Source organism: Mixophyes fleayi, chromosome 5 (assembly GCF_038048845.1).
Source record: "Mixophyes fleayi isolate aMixFle1 chromosome 5, aMixFle1.hap1, whole genome shotgun sequence".
In the NCBI taxonomy this organism is placed as follows: Eukaryota; Metazoa; Chordata; class Amphibia; order Anura; family Limnodynastidae; genus Mixophyes; species Mixophyes fleayi.
In genome coordinates, this window is record NC_134406.1 from 74,228,000 (window position 1) to 74,243,492 (window position 15,493).

The 15,493-nt window shown below is 38.3% G+C and overlaps 1 protein-coding gene across 2 annotated transcripts in view; it reads right to left on the reverse strand.

The window, feature by feature from the left end:
- OSBPL10 (oxysterol binding protein like 10) overlaps positions 1 to 15,493 on the reverse strand; it is a 309,246-nt gene that overhangs the window by 112,986 nt on the left and 180,767 nt on the right. For both annotated transcript variants that reach the window (XM_075212383.1, XM_075212382.1), the window contains 2 exons: positions 12,414 to 12,621; positions 11,098 to 11,252 (listed from right to left, as the gene is read on the reverse strand). In XM_075212383.1, coding sequence (XP_075068484.1) covers positions 11,098 to 11,252; positions 12,414 to 12,621 — 363 coding nt within the window. The remainder of the gene's footprint in view (positions 1 to 11,097; positions 11,253 to 12,413; positions 12,622 to 15,493) is intronic.

The following is a 15,493-nucleotide window of genomic DNA, read 5'->3' on the forward strand; positions in this document are numbered from 1 at the left end:
CACTTACATCCAACTTGCGAACATGTACAAGACCCTATTATTTTATATGTTGTGTAATTGCAATGAAGTATCATGCAAACTTAAATAATCAAGATAATACAACAGAAATAACTTCCCAACATGCATGCAAAAGAAACAAAAGCGACTACTAAAGCCTCAATAAATGTCTGCAAATCATTCGCAAACCTCTAATTACAAGTGGTTTGCTAGTTTAGGTGTATAATTATCATCAGCATCAGCTACATCCGCTAACCTGCTCCTGACCACCTGCAAATAAAACTGCTTTTTCAGCCTCACTCAGTATTCAATTGCTCACACGCCTGTGACGAAATGTAGTATATCTAATGACTGATTGTTATTTTCTGCTGAATCTATGTATAACACTGTGAATATTTTATGTAACCTTTCAAAGTGTATTTTGTTAACTGACTTGAGTCTGACCTAGGCAAGTGTCAATGGTCTTGTGAAAGTAGCCAGGCCGACAGATAAAATATCTGAGTAGTTTGTGTATGCAGAGGAGTTAGCCAGGCTGAACAGCAGAGGTGAGCACTCAGGTCATGTGAAAATGCCAGGTCTTCAGACATCCATAATTTACTTTGAAAGCACTTTGAAATCTGTGTATTTTGGGCATCAATCTAACTTAGGTGAAAAATGAAATTCCTAAGGTGTGGGGTGAAGAGCCAGCAAGAAAGGGTTTAAAAATCCCTTTTATCAATAGTGCAGTGTCCATTTCTTTAAGGAGGGTATACCACGACTGAAATGTGCCATTCTTCTCAAAGTGTACTCCTCACACGCCAATTGCTGAACTTGTAAGTAGGGATTCTGGTCTTATTTCTTGTTTTATTTTTTTAAACTCATTTGTGCAACCTAATGTATGTCTGTTTATTACGTTTTTGCAAATAAGCCTTGGAAACATTTTTCAGATTAAACATATTTTATCTAGCGTATTCTCAGTGATTCTTTGTGAACTTGCGAAGCCCATGGAGGCTCATGCTACATATGTGATTTAAGTGTGAAACATTAATAAGTGGTTCTGGTGAACGTAATAATTCTTTGTGGTGGCAGAAAAGGTGTATTCATTGTTAATTAACTAAGGTAACACCAGTCATGGCCAGCTGTTCAGATTGCTGTATCTGGGACAGGCTGGGCATTCGTGACAACGCCTTTACTGTACATTGCTATATTAGAACATCTCTACTCTCCCCGTCATGCCTCTTCAGGTGTAAGGAGTCGAAAGTGCCAAAAAGTCGTAGGTCTGAGTAGCTAACGGGTGCATATGCAGGTAAAACTAAACTGGTACTGAAACTTCAGATTCAGGAACACATTAGGAACATCAGATACAAGGTAGAGAGTCACGCAATATCAAAACATTTTTTACAGAAACGTAATTTGGATCCCAACAGATTACCTTTAAGGCTATTGAACATTTGGGACTATGGGGTGGTGACCTTCAAAAGAAGCTTGCACAGAGGGAAATGTATTGGAGTTTTGGTACTCTATCTCCTAGGGGATTGAATGACAGCTATGAAATCGCTCCGGGCATTTGATTTTTACAGTATTATTATGTGTTTTGATTGTTCTAGAGATCATACTTTTTTTTTCTAAATAGAGATTTTTTAATTATAACAAACAAATAACATATCTAACATCCAATTTAAATAAAAATCTATCCCTGCCTATACTGCTATAAAAATTATGCAGTGATATCTTGTGAACTTTTAGGCTGATGACACCATCATAGTATTTTTATTGCAATCCTGGTTAAATACATTATATATATATATATATATATATATATATATATATATATATATATATATATATATATATATCCCCTCTTCTTTTGTAGATATATTTCTGGATTAACCACTCGGCTTATTGGATTGAGGCAGGCGCCTGTGCATGAGGAATGCTTTTTAAGATTATCATTATGTGAATGGACTTTTAACCAGACTACTGAGTAGAGCACGTTATATCTGTTCCTTCTGGGTGTATATCTCACTCTGAATCGGGCACTCTATATTTTACAATTTCATTAATGCCCAATGAAAGAAATATAAAGATAATCAGTGACTAGTAGAAGGCAGAGGAACCCGAATATAGAGATTTTACAACCTAATGGTCAGCAAGAATTGCTTACAGATTATATATGTCCTTTGCATCATGTAGTGAGGAATAGCTGCACTCACTGTGTGCTGCCTATTTCTGGAAGCACACCTCTCCACATGGAAAAATAAAAATGTACTCAAGAAGATTTTTTGATGATAACTATATAAATTGATTTATACTACGCATTCAATACGTTCATAAAGAGATAATGATGTCTTTTACAGTCTTTATCATATAATATGACAAAGTGATGTAAATTAGTATAACATAGGTCAAGAGCCTCACTGGTAAATATTGTGGTATTCCACATCAAGTCTAAACTACTTACTCATTGTTATTGCTTTGTTTATTCATTTATTTTCTATTTGTCCAACATATTATGCCTCTTAAACCAATTACTATATTACCAAAATCATTTTCTGCATCACAAACCTGTCATATATGTGTGCCAATTTATTATCAATATTTGCTGTAATATATGTGTCACAAACCACAGTCCTAGTTGTGCCGACTGTTGTGTTGCAGCATCAAATAATTTATGTTATCAGAGCTGGCTTCTATAGGCAGTTACCTGTTAAGCATAACTTACATACTTGTTTTGTTTTTTTTATTTCCAGTCTGGGTTGCAGGAAGGGTAGGTACTCTGGGCCCCAGCAGCAGCCAGCACAGCTGACCAATCAGCTATGCATACTAAATAGGTGCTATTATTAATTCAGCGATTATGCTATTATTGGCACTTGGTGCACCTCAACTGCTATATTAACTCAACAACCCAGTCGCCGGGTTGCCAGATTATTGCGTCTCAGCACCAGTATCTAGTGTTTGCTATGCTTTTACAGACTTCTCGTACACCAGACCTTTGGATAGTCTTGACCATGAATCCTGCTACTTCCCTGTACTTACACTAAGTCCTGAGCAATAACCCCTGCAGAGCTAGTTGGCATCTGTTGCTCATTCATGTGCACCAAATCCTTTGCTTTAATCCCAGCCATTGCTTTTGACCAGACATTTACTACTCAGTATACCAGACCTTCGGCTTTAAATCTGACCACAGCTTCCATTAACCAATGTGCTTCGGTCCAAACTACAGTCCCTTAGCAGATTCCAGTGCATACCAGATGTTGGACTGTGATCTTGATTCTCTTTTTTGACTTGCTGGCAACATACCAAGTGTAGCCTATAATTATTGCTATTCTTCTAAACATCCTTAACTGAGAATAATCAGATGTGTGAAATTGAACATTTTACAACCAAAACCCCTTTTACCTAAGTATCACAACAGCAGGGGTCCAAGGCCTGGGACCCTTGCCATTCGGGGGGAGCTCACTCTCTGTTGGCTCTTTAACAACTGATTCTCCTGCTGCCAATGAAAATGGCATCTCTCAGATTGCAGGGGTACTGAGGACTCTGGATGAAGACGAGTTTTATGCATAAAATTATTTGTAACCAGCAAAAAAAGAAGAAAAAAAAGAAAACAGTAGAAATGTGTAGTGTTCAAACCATTTAATCTGCCTAATATAAACGCCCCTGTACTTGAGAAATATAATTATGACTTAACTGTGAAATGAGTAATACAGAAAGCCATACTTCTGTTAAATTAAATATATAAAACATAACATTTAAGTTTAATTAACAACACTGCGGCTTATTTAGAGCTTCAAGCACTGATTCAGTGTGAAGCTAGAACGGTGGTAATACAATTATAAGTTATGATTATTTGCAATAATTATTTATAATAATACAATTGCAGAATAGTCCTACATAAATGAAAGATTATTGAGAGCTGTGCTATTTCTTGGATAAAAGAAAACAAATACTTATGTTGTACAGCATGAACAGACATTTTTGTATATTGTCAGCTACATTCCACATGTGACTGTACTGAGAAACATTAATATCTATTTTAATTGATTCATTAATTCTCTTTGAGATTTATTTTGATCATTTAAACATCAATGAATTTCTACAATGCCCCCAAGGATCGTCACGTGGGCTACTTTGCAGATGCTACAATTGAACTTAGCTTTAAATTAGTATAATCAATTTACTGATTCTATCCACAGATTAGCTCAGGTAACTTTTGTGTGATAATCATTAGCCTATGTGCTAATAACATCATGGAGGCTGTGGATGGAGAGTATTAAGGTTTAAGATTCACCTGTCTAAGCTTATAGCACAACAGGATAATGAGACTAAATTCTGGACACAAAACACAGCAGCATGACTGACTAGGGAGCTGTCACATTCATTGCTGCTGCTGCTCTCACTTTCACCTCTGAACTTTCTGCCCAAAGTTCAGTGGTAAACTGTGGTTAGAGGGTGCGGGCTTGGCTTACTTGGCTTGGTTTATGTAACGCCACAAGTTCATCCCTGTAAGCCACTAGCCTGTGCTAACTGCTTCCATACTGCTGTGTTCCTATTGGACAACCCTCTGTCTATTTGAAATAACACTGTCAGTCCGTCTGCTAAATAAGGGCAAGAAAAACCAGGTAACAGACAAAAAAGGCAAGGCTCAAACAGACATCACGATACTTCAATATTAACTGCAAAAAATGAGGGAATCAGCGGGGAAGCTAGAAAATCATATCGCCACCCTACAGTATACTACTGCTCCGAGGGGGAATATTATCTTGCCTCTCACATGGTATACAATATGGTCAGACCTAGAGGGCTTAAGGCATAACAATGTGAGGTTCATGGGTTGTCCCAAAAAAATGACTTGGATAAGTGACTTTGGTTAAAGATTACTTGTTTAGGTAAGATAATAACAATACAGAAAAAGAAAGACCCAGACCTATTTCAGTCCATGAGCCTATGTTTAATACAGAACAGTGAACAGGTTATGGTACATAAATCTGTTCCATAAGCGAGGTAGGCTGGGTGTCTCTGATCTCACCTTGTAGAACACAACAGCAGACTGTTCTACACTTACGTAAACCCTGGATGAGATTTGAAAAAACTTTCATGCTACATCACATGATTACTCATTTACTTTGGGTCTCCTCATCTGGCTTCAATGGCGCACGGGTCTGTTATAATGTTATCAAGCACTTGATACATATGTTATCCATCTGTAATAAGCAATATGGCTTTGTGTCGAAAAGTAGCTATTGTTCCTTCTTGGGCACCACCTTCTTTCATCCAAATATGTCACATATTAACTTTAAATGGTGAACAGATAAAATAATCTATACTTACAATTTAATATCTTCAACTAGGTTGCTTCCCTTTATCATTCCAGAATAGAAATGTTACCATTATTTTAAAAAATCCTATTTTCTGAAGTCCATATCACAATAGCCTCATCAACAAGATGGTTCCCTCCTTGAGTCGCTATGTAGGTGTATATCTCTACAGCTTTCATTTATTTGGTGTACACTTCTCTCTCCACCCCATCTGAATCACCACCTGTAAAGGATTGGGACTATATGACTGGCCTCTTATGTCTGTTAGGCCTAACTGGGATGTAACATATCAATATCAAGAGTCAACTTACAAATTGTTATTACACTGATGTCATACTTAAGGTAACATACATAACCCCAAGCCTCTCCCCTTTTCTTTAAAATTTGTAGGAAGAGAGGTGATATGGTTCATGTTTCATAGAGATGTTCATCATTCAAAAATTTGACCACCTGATCCATGACCTTACAAAGTCTCAAAAGTTTTTGTTTCCCCACATTATTCCCTCACACTGTGATGCATTGCCATACACTAGTTATCTAAAGATCAGTGGCGCACGCAGGGGGGGTTTCTGAGTCTCTAGAAACCCCCCCTGCGCTAACTAAGTGGCCACTGTTCTATACAGCAGCCGCGTCGCTGTCAAAGAAGCGTCCGCGGCAGTGATGTATTGTATACAGCACCGCCGCAGACGCTTCTTAGACAGCGCCGCGGCTGCTGTATAGGACAGCACTGGCGAAACTGAGCTGCTGCGCATGCGCAGCAGCTCTTTCTGGGTTTTTTTTTGGGGGGTCGGCAGGGGGAAACCCCCCCGACAATCCTCCGTGCGCCGCTGAAGATGTGTGTTAGACTTTTTCATTGAGGAGCATGGACTATATTTACTTAATTGGGAGCTCCATTTTGTCATCAAACAGCTTTAATTTTGAAAGCCTTAATTTAGCTGTAGGTATTTGAGCAGTGGACTTACTATAATAAAGATGCTGAGATGAGTAAATCTATATGCTATATTGGGTCTGTTGTGGGAGTTGCATGAGTGAATATGCGTGAGTTTACATTAACTTTGATTTTTTTATGTTTTGCACTCCGTAGGTTTCATTTCAACTATTTTTAAACATTAGATCTTCCAACATGCCAAATGCCACTAATTTATACATTTATCTGAAGAGAATTTATTATTATTAATTCCATTCCTTTTGCTGGTCCACAAAACTGCCTGACACAGCTGTCTCAGGATGCATCCTTATAGACATACTCCAGCAGCTAACACAGTAAATAAGAAAAAAATCAACTTCTTTAAATTAATGTGGCTATCAAAAGCTGACACTCAGGAAAAAAAAAGGTTGGCGCTATAATATCTTCATAGATAAGCCTCTTATCTTTCAGTAATTGGAATACTTTATTTTTATTCTGCAGCAAAAACCTTATAATATATCAAAATAATTGATTTTCTTCTCAGAATATTATCCCTCTAAGCATTCTGAGACTATTAATGCACCACAGTCAATGCTTCTCAATTATAGCTCTCTGGACACTATTACAAGATAGGTTATAAGTGCAATGTTTTAGTACACCCCGGCTATTCTGAATGTATAAACCACTCAATGACCTGTGTATGCTCAAAGTGAATTTCCCTTTTAAGCTTGCTAAGTATTATGCCCCAAGCACTTGATACTGTGGGAAAAAAATGTGATATATCAATCATGTATTAAAGTGAAACATCTTTCTTTTCTATTATTAAATGTCACAGCCATGTGATTTGAATTGCTGAAACAATAAATATAATTAACCTGATCATTTTATCTTTTCTGGGTATGAATCAGAAATGTTCTCAGATTATTAAAAGTATGTTAATTTGGGTAAAATTAAACATGAAGTATGAATAATGCCAATGTGGTATAGGACAACAGACTGAAAAGAGTTTGGCGGTGTTTCAAAAGCTAAGAATGTTTATCGCTGGGGTCCAATAAATTGGATATTAAAGGTATTGGAGGGTCCAGGATAGTTTTTTATACAATAAAAACAAAATACACAACAAAGCTTTGTGTGGCTCTTTGCAAATATAAAATTTCTGATCTGATCTACCTATAGAGAGGTGACCTTTGCCGTTGTTAAGATTCTCCAGGTTTCACCAGCAATAGCTTCCCTGTGCAAAACATTAGGAAACCTATTTTACAATGATCGTGGCGGGAATCCTTGCTTGGTTATCATCATCATTTTTTAAACATTTTTATCTATTTTTAAACTGTTTTATTATTTTTTCCTTTTATGGTGGAACTGACAGACAGCCCAAGTTTGGACTTTCAGTTTCACAGTGTATGTACGAGCCGACTAGGCAGGTCACACATTATTATTATTATCTTTGACTTATAAGGCGCCACAAAGGGTCCGCAGCGCCGTACATTACATATACAGAAAACAGAACCAAGACACAACATGATACACAAATATATACAAATACAGGTGACAGGGTAAAGCAAATCAGATTATATCTGACAGATAGTGAAAGGAATAGTAGAAGTCAGCAAGAAGAAGGCCGAAGATTAATAAAACAGGGAAAACAGGGCTAGCGAAGCAGGCCAAGAGGTACAGAGGGTGAAGGAACAGTAGAAGGAGCACACAAGGAAAGAGGGCCCTGCTCATGAGAGCTAACAACCTAAAGGGAAGGAGAAGACACATAAAGGGTGGTACTAACTAGGGGAGAGAGCTAAGTTAGGAGGACTGATAGACTTGAATAAAGAAATGAGTCTTAAGGGCAGGCTTGAAGCCTTTGAGAGTAGATGCTAACCAGATGGAACGTGGAAGATCGTTCCACAGCAGGGGAGCAGCCCGGGCAAAGTACACATGCGCATATCCTGTAGGCTAGCCCAGAGAAACGGTAAGTTATCGCCGACAACATTTTATTGATAAATGCCGGCTTTTCATCTTTTAATCATCATTATCACCGCTTCTTAATAAAGAGACCCATTAATACCTGCAGATGTATCCGCTAAAAATAGCTAGTGAAAAGGGGGAACATATTAAAACCAAACCCACAGCTAGCCAATCCCATGACACCATCTTAACGATATATCTTCCCCACCCTTTTTATCTACTTAAGGAGGATGGACACACTTTAAGTTTAATTTCTTTTGTATTTTTATAAAATATGTAACTTGGCTTGGAGGAGAAGAAAACACTTTCCCTGTTATGTTTTTAAAAAGAATATATTATAATTATTGTCTACACTTCAGACTGACAGTTTTTTTTATTGCAGAACACTCTGATCTTCAATGAATTATATGTTTTTGTTCTTGCAGTCAGAAGATAGCAAAAATGATCAGCCTGAGGAAATAAGTCACTTTTCTGCATAGATGTGATTTAACAGTCAAATAAGGGAAATTAATTTTTAAACTACTCTTCTGGTAAACCTCAACAGGCAGATCAATATTTTAAAATGACACAGAAGCAGGGCTGTATTTATAACAAGTGACATGATGTTAATTTTATTTACTTTTTTCCTTTTAAATTTTACCTTTTTTTTTGCTGCTTGGTCTATACACATATTTTCCAGTAAAAAATATGGAAGAAAAGTTGTTTGTTAGAGGGGCATGTGAATTACTGATTTAAGGTCTCTTGTTTCACAGTGCCTAGAGCAGCAACTCTAGAGGCCAAAGTTGGAACAGTCACAGGATATTCATAATTGTTGCTAACAGTAGCCACATAATTAAGCACTTGAAAGTATTCATTATTGTGCTTAGAAACGTATGGCAATCACCACATCAGCATTTAGCAAACCATCTGGACAGTAGCGCCCAATTGTTAAGCAGCAATCCAACGTAAAAAGCCTTTTTTTTTAAAGAGGATTTCAGTATTTTTTAGATGTCATTCTATAAATCATTACCTCCTTTTCAAAATCTCTCTGGAGGTTGCAAAATACACAGACATAGGCTCACAGCTCACAGCATGTCAAGTGAAGGTAGAGGGGGGAGAAGGATGGGGAGGATGTTATATTAAAAAATTGCCATGGGATCAGAAAATCGTTTCTCAGTGAAAAATAGCGCATCCTTACAGTTGCTCAAAAAGTAACGTAAACTTGATTTTTTAATGAGAAGCTGTGTGTGATCCTATATACAAAATAAACAGTTTTACTTGCAGCTGGGAGCACTAAAAACCATATAATAAAAAAATAAATAAATCATAAACTAAACACAGCCACTTAGCACTTAGTCCCTTTGCTTTCCTACAATGTTTAATCACAGTATATGACTTTGAAATGACCCCTAAATAACAGAATTAAAGAAAGATGCATTAGTGAATTATTAGTCCATAAGAAAGTAGACAGTACACTTACCTACAGCGTGCAGGATGCATACATGTTTGGCTCGCACCGTTTACAAGCAACCAGTGCCGTAACTAGATATTTTGGTGCCCTGGGCGAGACTGGGCACCGGCGCCCCCCATCTAAGTGGGAGTGGCATTTGACAAGTGGGTGTGGCCAACCCAATGTGGGTGTGGCTAGCACTTTACTGAAAGAATTTGTATATTATAATATATATCTATATATATATATATATATATATATATATATATATATATATATGGTAATAATTGGTAGATGTTTTTCTATAAATGACGTGGTTTACTAGATACAGTTGGGATCATACATGTGTTACATTATGTACGGGGTAATTGGGGACCTATTACAATATATGTTCCAATATATACCACAATTGAGACTACTCTTCTTTATCTACTTACAACTCTGCGTTGCGCTAGAATTTCTAGTCCCTTAGTGCAAATGAAAAAGTCCTTCAGAACCTCGTAAAATGTCATCTTTAACTTGTTTCAATTGCAGTCAACGCGAATCAAGAACCATTGTTGACTCACAGGGGCCATCGTGGGTGGACTGATAAACGTCTCTGGACAAATCACACACCACTCCTTTTTGATCAATTACATATTTTAAAGGGAGCATTAGTTCATCACCCACAGCCCGATACCTGCCTCCGTGCCCAGAGGAATCGCCGCTCTAATTCAACTCCCCTACAAGCAACAATCCATTACCGGCAATGCAGTGGAACGCATGTGCGTTCCAACAACAGGAAGTTCGGCATTTGGAACGCAAATGCGTTCCAAATGCCGAACTTCCTGCTTTCACATGCGTTCCACTGCATTGCCGGGAATGGATTGTTGCTTGTAGGGGAGCTGAATTAGAGCGGCGATTCCTCTGGACACGAAGGCAGGTATCGGGCAGCTGCGCCCCCTTGGGCTTGTGCCCGGGGCGGTCGCACCGCCGTCGTTACGGCTCTGCAAGCAACAGACAAATATATGCACGTATACATACACATATACATATGCAAAGCCACAAATGGGGAAACATATTTACTGCTGTATATTACCCACATGATTCTCCTTAAAATGAAAAGCTCCATAAAACACATTTTTCACAAAACGATCAATTCATCACGTTTAACCACTATTCTGAAATAAGGATGCATTATATTGACTGGAATAAAAAATTAGGTCAGCGTGCAACTCCATTCACATATTAGTATACAATCATTATCAAATATACCTAGTTTTATATATTTTATACATATATGATCTATAGACTATAACTGCAGAAGCCCATTATTAGTACGCTGTCATTTTACCTGCCTGATGGCTAAATAGCTAGAGAAAGAACTATTATCCGCCATATACCTTGTAGTATTTGGGAGTGTCACTATTTCTAAAATTCCAGGGAAATGCTAGCAATATTTAGTATCTTAGTTATTTTATTTGTGTTTTCGTGGCACATATATCTCTCTTTATGCTTCACAAGCTTACCTCAATATCTTGATCTAGTATTTGGTAGTCCTTAGGCATGCTTGGCAGTATGGGCCACGTGAGGTTGGCAGTAGCAGTTGACAAAGAGCTGAAACTTTCATTTTTGAGATTTTCTGTTGAATGAGACTGTTGTCCATGCCAACCCAGGATACTTTCTGAACAAGAAAGCATCAGTCAATTAAACATGCAAATTTCATATATGTTAATATCATATAATAATACACAGGTGACATGAACAAGGGCGCAGGGATGGGCGAGCAGGTACAAAGTGTAGTGGGAAGAGTCTCCAACTTGCTGTGGTTCTTCCCCCTTTGGCAGCTTTGGAAGGAGCCCTAAGGAGTTGCTGTACTGGGGCACGAAATCCTGCTAGGCGGCCCTGGACTTAAATGTACCTAAAATAACTAGGAAACTATACCCTTGAGTTTGATGCGCAATTAAGTCATCACTTATATTTAAAGAGTTAATATTTTCATACTTGTAATATATATCCTTGTATTTTGTGAGCTGTGATGTAATTTGTGCCTGAATGGGCTCTGATTAGTTTATAAATAGTATCCTCTGATATCAGTGTTCATTATAGTGCACTGAAAGGATCTGTTTTAGTGTTGCACAAAAGTACATTGGCACAAAATAAGGATGCATTGTCACACAACATTATCATACTAACTTACAGATACATAAAACTTGGGCCCTTGTGCTTGGAGGGACTTTAACGTGTAAGTGCAGTAAGGGCATGCAGACTTAAACTAAGCACAGCCCTTTGAGATGCACCTTATTTAGGATTGCACGAAAATTTAGCAAAAACATTAACTGGGTGCAAATATAGGATTGACGATGAAGATTGTTACATCTTTACTCCAGGCGTATCTATACACTTTATTTAAAAAATAATTAAGTTATGAAAAAGAGGAAAATATATATTTTTTATAATAATAAAGCATTTTTTTCTGTTTCAGAACCCTGGCCAGTCTCATAGTGGGCTACCTTGGACTGGATCACTGGGCAACCCCCATTTTTTTTCCTTTAAAATGTTCCTAATAAGCTGCTGAGCCGAGTTTTGCCCACTGAGCTAAAATTTGCCAGCCTTCCCCGACCCTGGGTATTGCTACAGCGAGATGGCGATAGCGAGAAGGAGTACATCGGTGGTACTTCTACTGCCGCTGTACATGGTATATAGGTTTTCCCATGCTTTGTAGAGTAAGCTTCGCCAGAGGCCCCTGGTGAAGGCTGCCAGCAGTGACAGTTATCACTAGGGACTTTAGTCCCTAACTTTAGAAAAGTTCTTTAGTTCCACTTTAAGTATTAGATGCTCTCACCTGTCATCACAGTCTTGTTGTTCTGTCCAGCTTGATATACACTCTGCTGTAGTAAGTGGAGGCATTCTCCAAGGCAGCTGAGGGTGGCAGCTGAGGTAGCTTTCAGCAATAGTAAATCCTGATCCAAGGCAGAGAGAGGGCCAGAGCCTGAAAGGGATTCAATTGCATGCACAAGATTTTTCTGCTGTCCTTCCACCTCAGCCATAACCTGATTACACAGAAGAAAAGGACAATGAACATAATTATTTGAAACATTTACAAGTATGACACTCATAATTTTTAATATCCACTACTCCGAGTTTACATTTTCATTTGAACATACAGCAAGATCCACACTCCAAATATTTTACAATAAGCAGCAAAGATATCTCCCCAAATGTATTGGAACAACTAGCAAGTCCCTTGCCCATGTGATCTTTTATCACGGATCGTTTAATCAGTAGTGCAGCAGTAGTGGGAGCAACACCAGCACCATGCTAACCTAAGCCATGACTCATCATCTCCACCACAACACTAGGCTCAACATTTTAAGATTTAGAAACTGATGAACTGGGGCACAAACACAATGATACTGAATTATTTTCTTATATTTCTGTGAAATCAAAATCAGTATTAATGTGTTATGTAAAATATATAGGTTATCCCAGACACCTGACTTATAAAACTGCAGGCTCTATTTATTAAATGGCGAAAAGCCCTTTCTCTGGCTTCACACTACACTATACATCAAGGGGTCACTGCCTGTGATAACAGTATCGCTCAGCTGCCTCTGCGATATTTTAAAAGCAAGCTGTGGCGATAGGTGGTTATTTTATCGCCACGATAAGTAGCAACAGAATATCTGCCCTATCTCCACATTTTTATAAATAGAGTCATATATGTTAAATGTATAAAATTTAATACAAAGTCGAGTAAAAATAAATAAATTGCAACAATGGACAAAGCTTATATCTCTTAAATATGTGACCCGATACTGCAATACTCCTGATGTCTTAACAATTTTATTTACTTTGTGTGCTCAGAAACCGGGGCTGTATTTAACGCAGCAAAAGGGAGGGGGGCTGTGGCTTCTTATTGATCCCCCTACTCAAAACCTCCCCTGGGTGAATGCACATCTACACAACATGGCCAAAAGTTCAAAGGACAGTTCAAACATTACATCCATATGTGCTATATTGAGTTGGTTCCCCACTTGCTGCTACAACAACCTCCACTCTTCTGTTAATGCTTTCCACTACATTTTGGAACATGACTGCAGGGATTCAGATCCATTCAGTCACAAGAGTATTAGTGATGTTGGGCACTGATGTTTTGCGACAATGTTGGGCTCACAGTTAGAGATTTTTCATCCCACATGTGTTCGATGGGGTTAAGTTCAGTGCTCTGTGCAGACTAGTCAAGTCCTTCCACACCAAACTCGGGAAACCATTTTTGATGGACCTAACATTGTGCAGGGGGGCATTGTCACACTGAAACAGAAAATGGCCTTTCCCAAACTTTTACCACAAAATTGGAACCACACAAATGTTTAGAAAGTCATATCCCTTCACTGGAACGAGTGGGCCCTGGCCAAACCATTAAAAACAGCCCCAGGCCATTATTCCCCATCCACCAAACTATATAGTTGGCAGTATGCATTCGGGTAAGAATTATTTTCCTGAAATTCATCAAACCCACATTTGCCCATCAGGGTGCCAGATGGAGAAGCGTGATTTGGCACTTCAATGTTTGGCACTGTGCATGGGGATCTGAGGCTTGTGTGCAGCTGCTCGGCCATGGAAACCTAATGAATGAAGCTCCCGTCAAACAGTTCTAGTACTGTTATTGCTTCCAGAGGCAGTTTGGAACTCAGTAGTGAGTGGTGAAACCAGGGAAAGATGATATTTACGCACTACATGCTTCAACACTCGATGGTCTCATTTTGTGAGCCAGTGTGGCCTACCGCTTTGCGGCTGAGCTGTTGTTGCTTCTAGTCTTTCCACTTCACAATAACAATGCTTAAGATTAACTGAGGAAGCTCTAGCAAGGCAGAAACTTTACAGTCTTACTTGTTGGAAAGCTGGCATCGTATGACAGTGCTACATTGAAAGTCACTGAGCTATTCAGTACAACCCATTCTACTGCCAATGTTAGACTATATCGATTGCATGGCTTTATGCCTTCATTTAAGAACCTATCAGCATTTGGTGTGGCTGAAATGGCCAAAGCACTAACTAGAAGGGGTGTCCATTTATTTTTGGCCATGTAGAGTATCTGGGACTGCAGCTTTAAATCTATTGTGAATATTCCAATATTCTAATTGGCAAAAGGTTGTTCTATTCCCACCAATTTTAGAACTGGTGACACAGATATGCAGCAGATGAAGACTAATAACAAAAAGGTTTTTTACCTGTAGTTAAATGCACCTATATAAGAAGGCAAACACTACCGTTTTTATAAATGGCCCCTGTTACATTGATATATTTGTTAAGCAGTAAGTACTCATCTCCTCTATTTTTTCTGTTGACTTTTATCATTTCAGTTAGTAGAACCACAAGACTTCTCTGTCCTGAACTTAATATTTGAAGATCAACTAAGCCCTACGTGAGTGGCGCAACTACCACCATGGCATCGCTGAGCTGATGTAAGGATTATCTGGGGGCCGGGACAGGGAACTGGGAGCCCAAACAGGGCACACCTGCGCATGATAAAAAATTATTCAGGAAACGAAAATCTGAAAAACAAATAAAGTAGGATGCACAAACTTTGGGATGTGGTTTACATTAAATTTTACAGGTTTTGGAATCAAACTAATTTTTTGGGACTACAAAGTGTATCTGCTTCATTGAGTTCAGTCACAAAAGAAGTATTTATGGAACTTAATAGTCAAAAAAGGTGTGGGTATTAAAAGCAAAAATAAGTATTGCCACTTGGCCCCTTAGTGTTCATTAGACTTTATCAAATGTAGTTTTGCCTAGCTGCCCTTCACATTCCCTGTATATGTTTGCTACACCTCAATGAGGTATGGGCTTACCCGACATTCTATCCTTTACTAAGAAGGCTTTATTTAGAAACGTTTAGGACTGGTTACTGAACCAGGA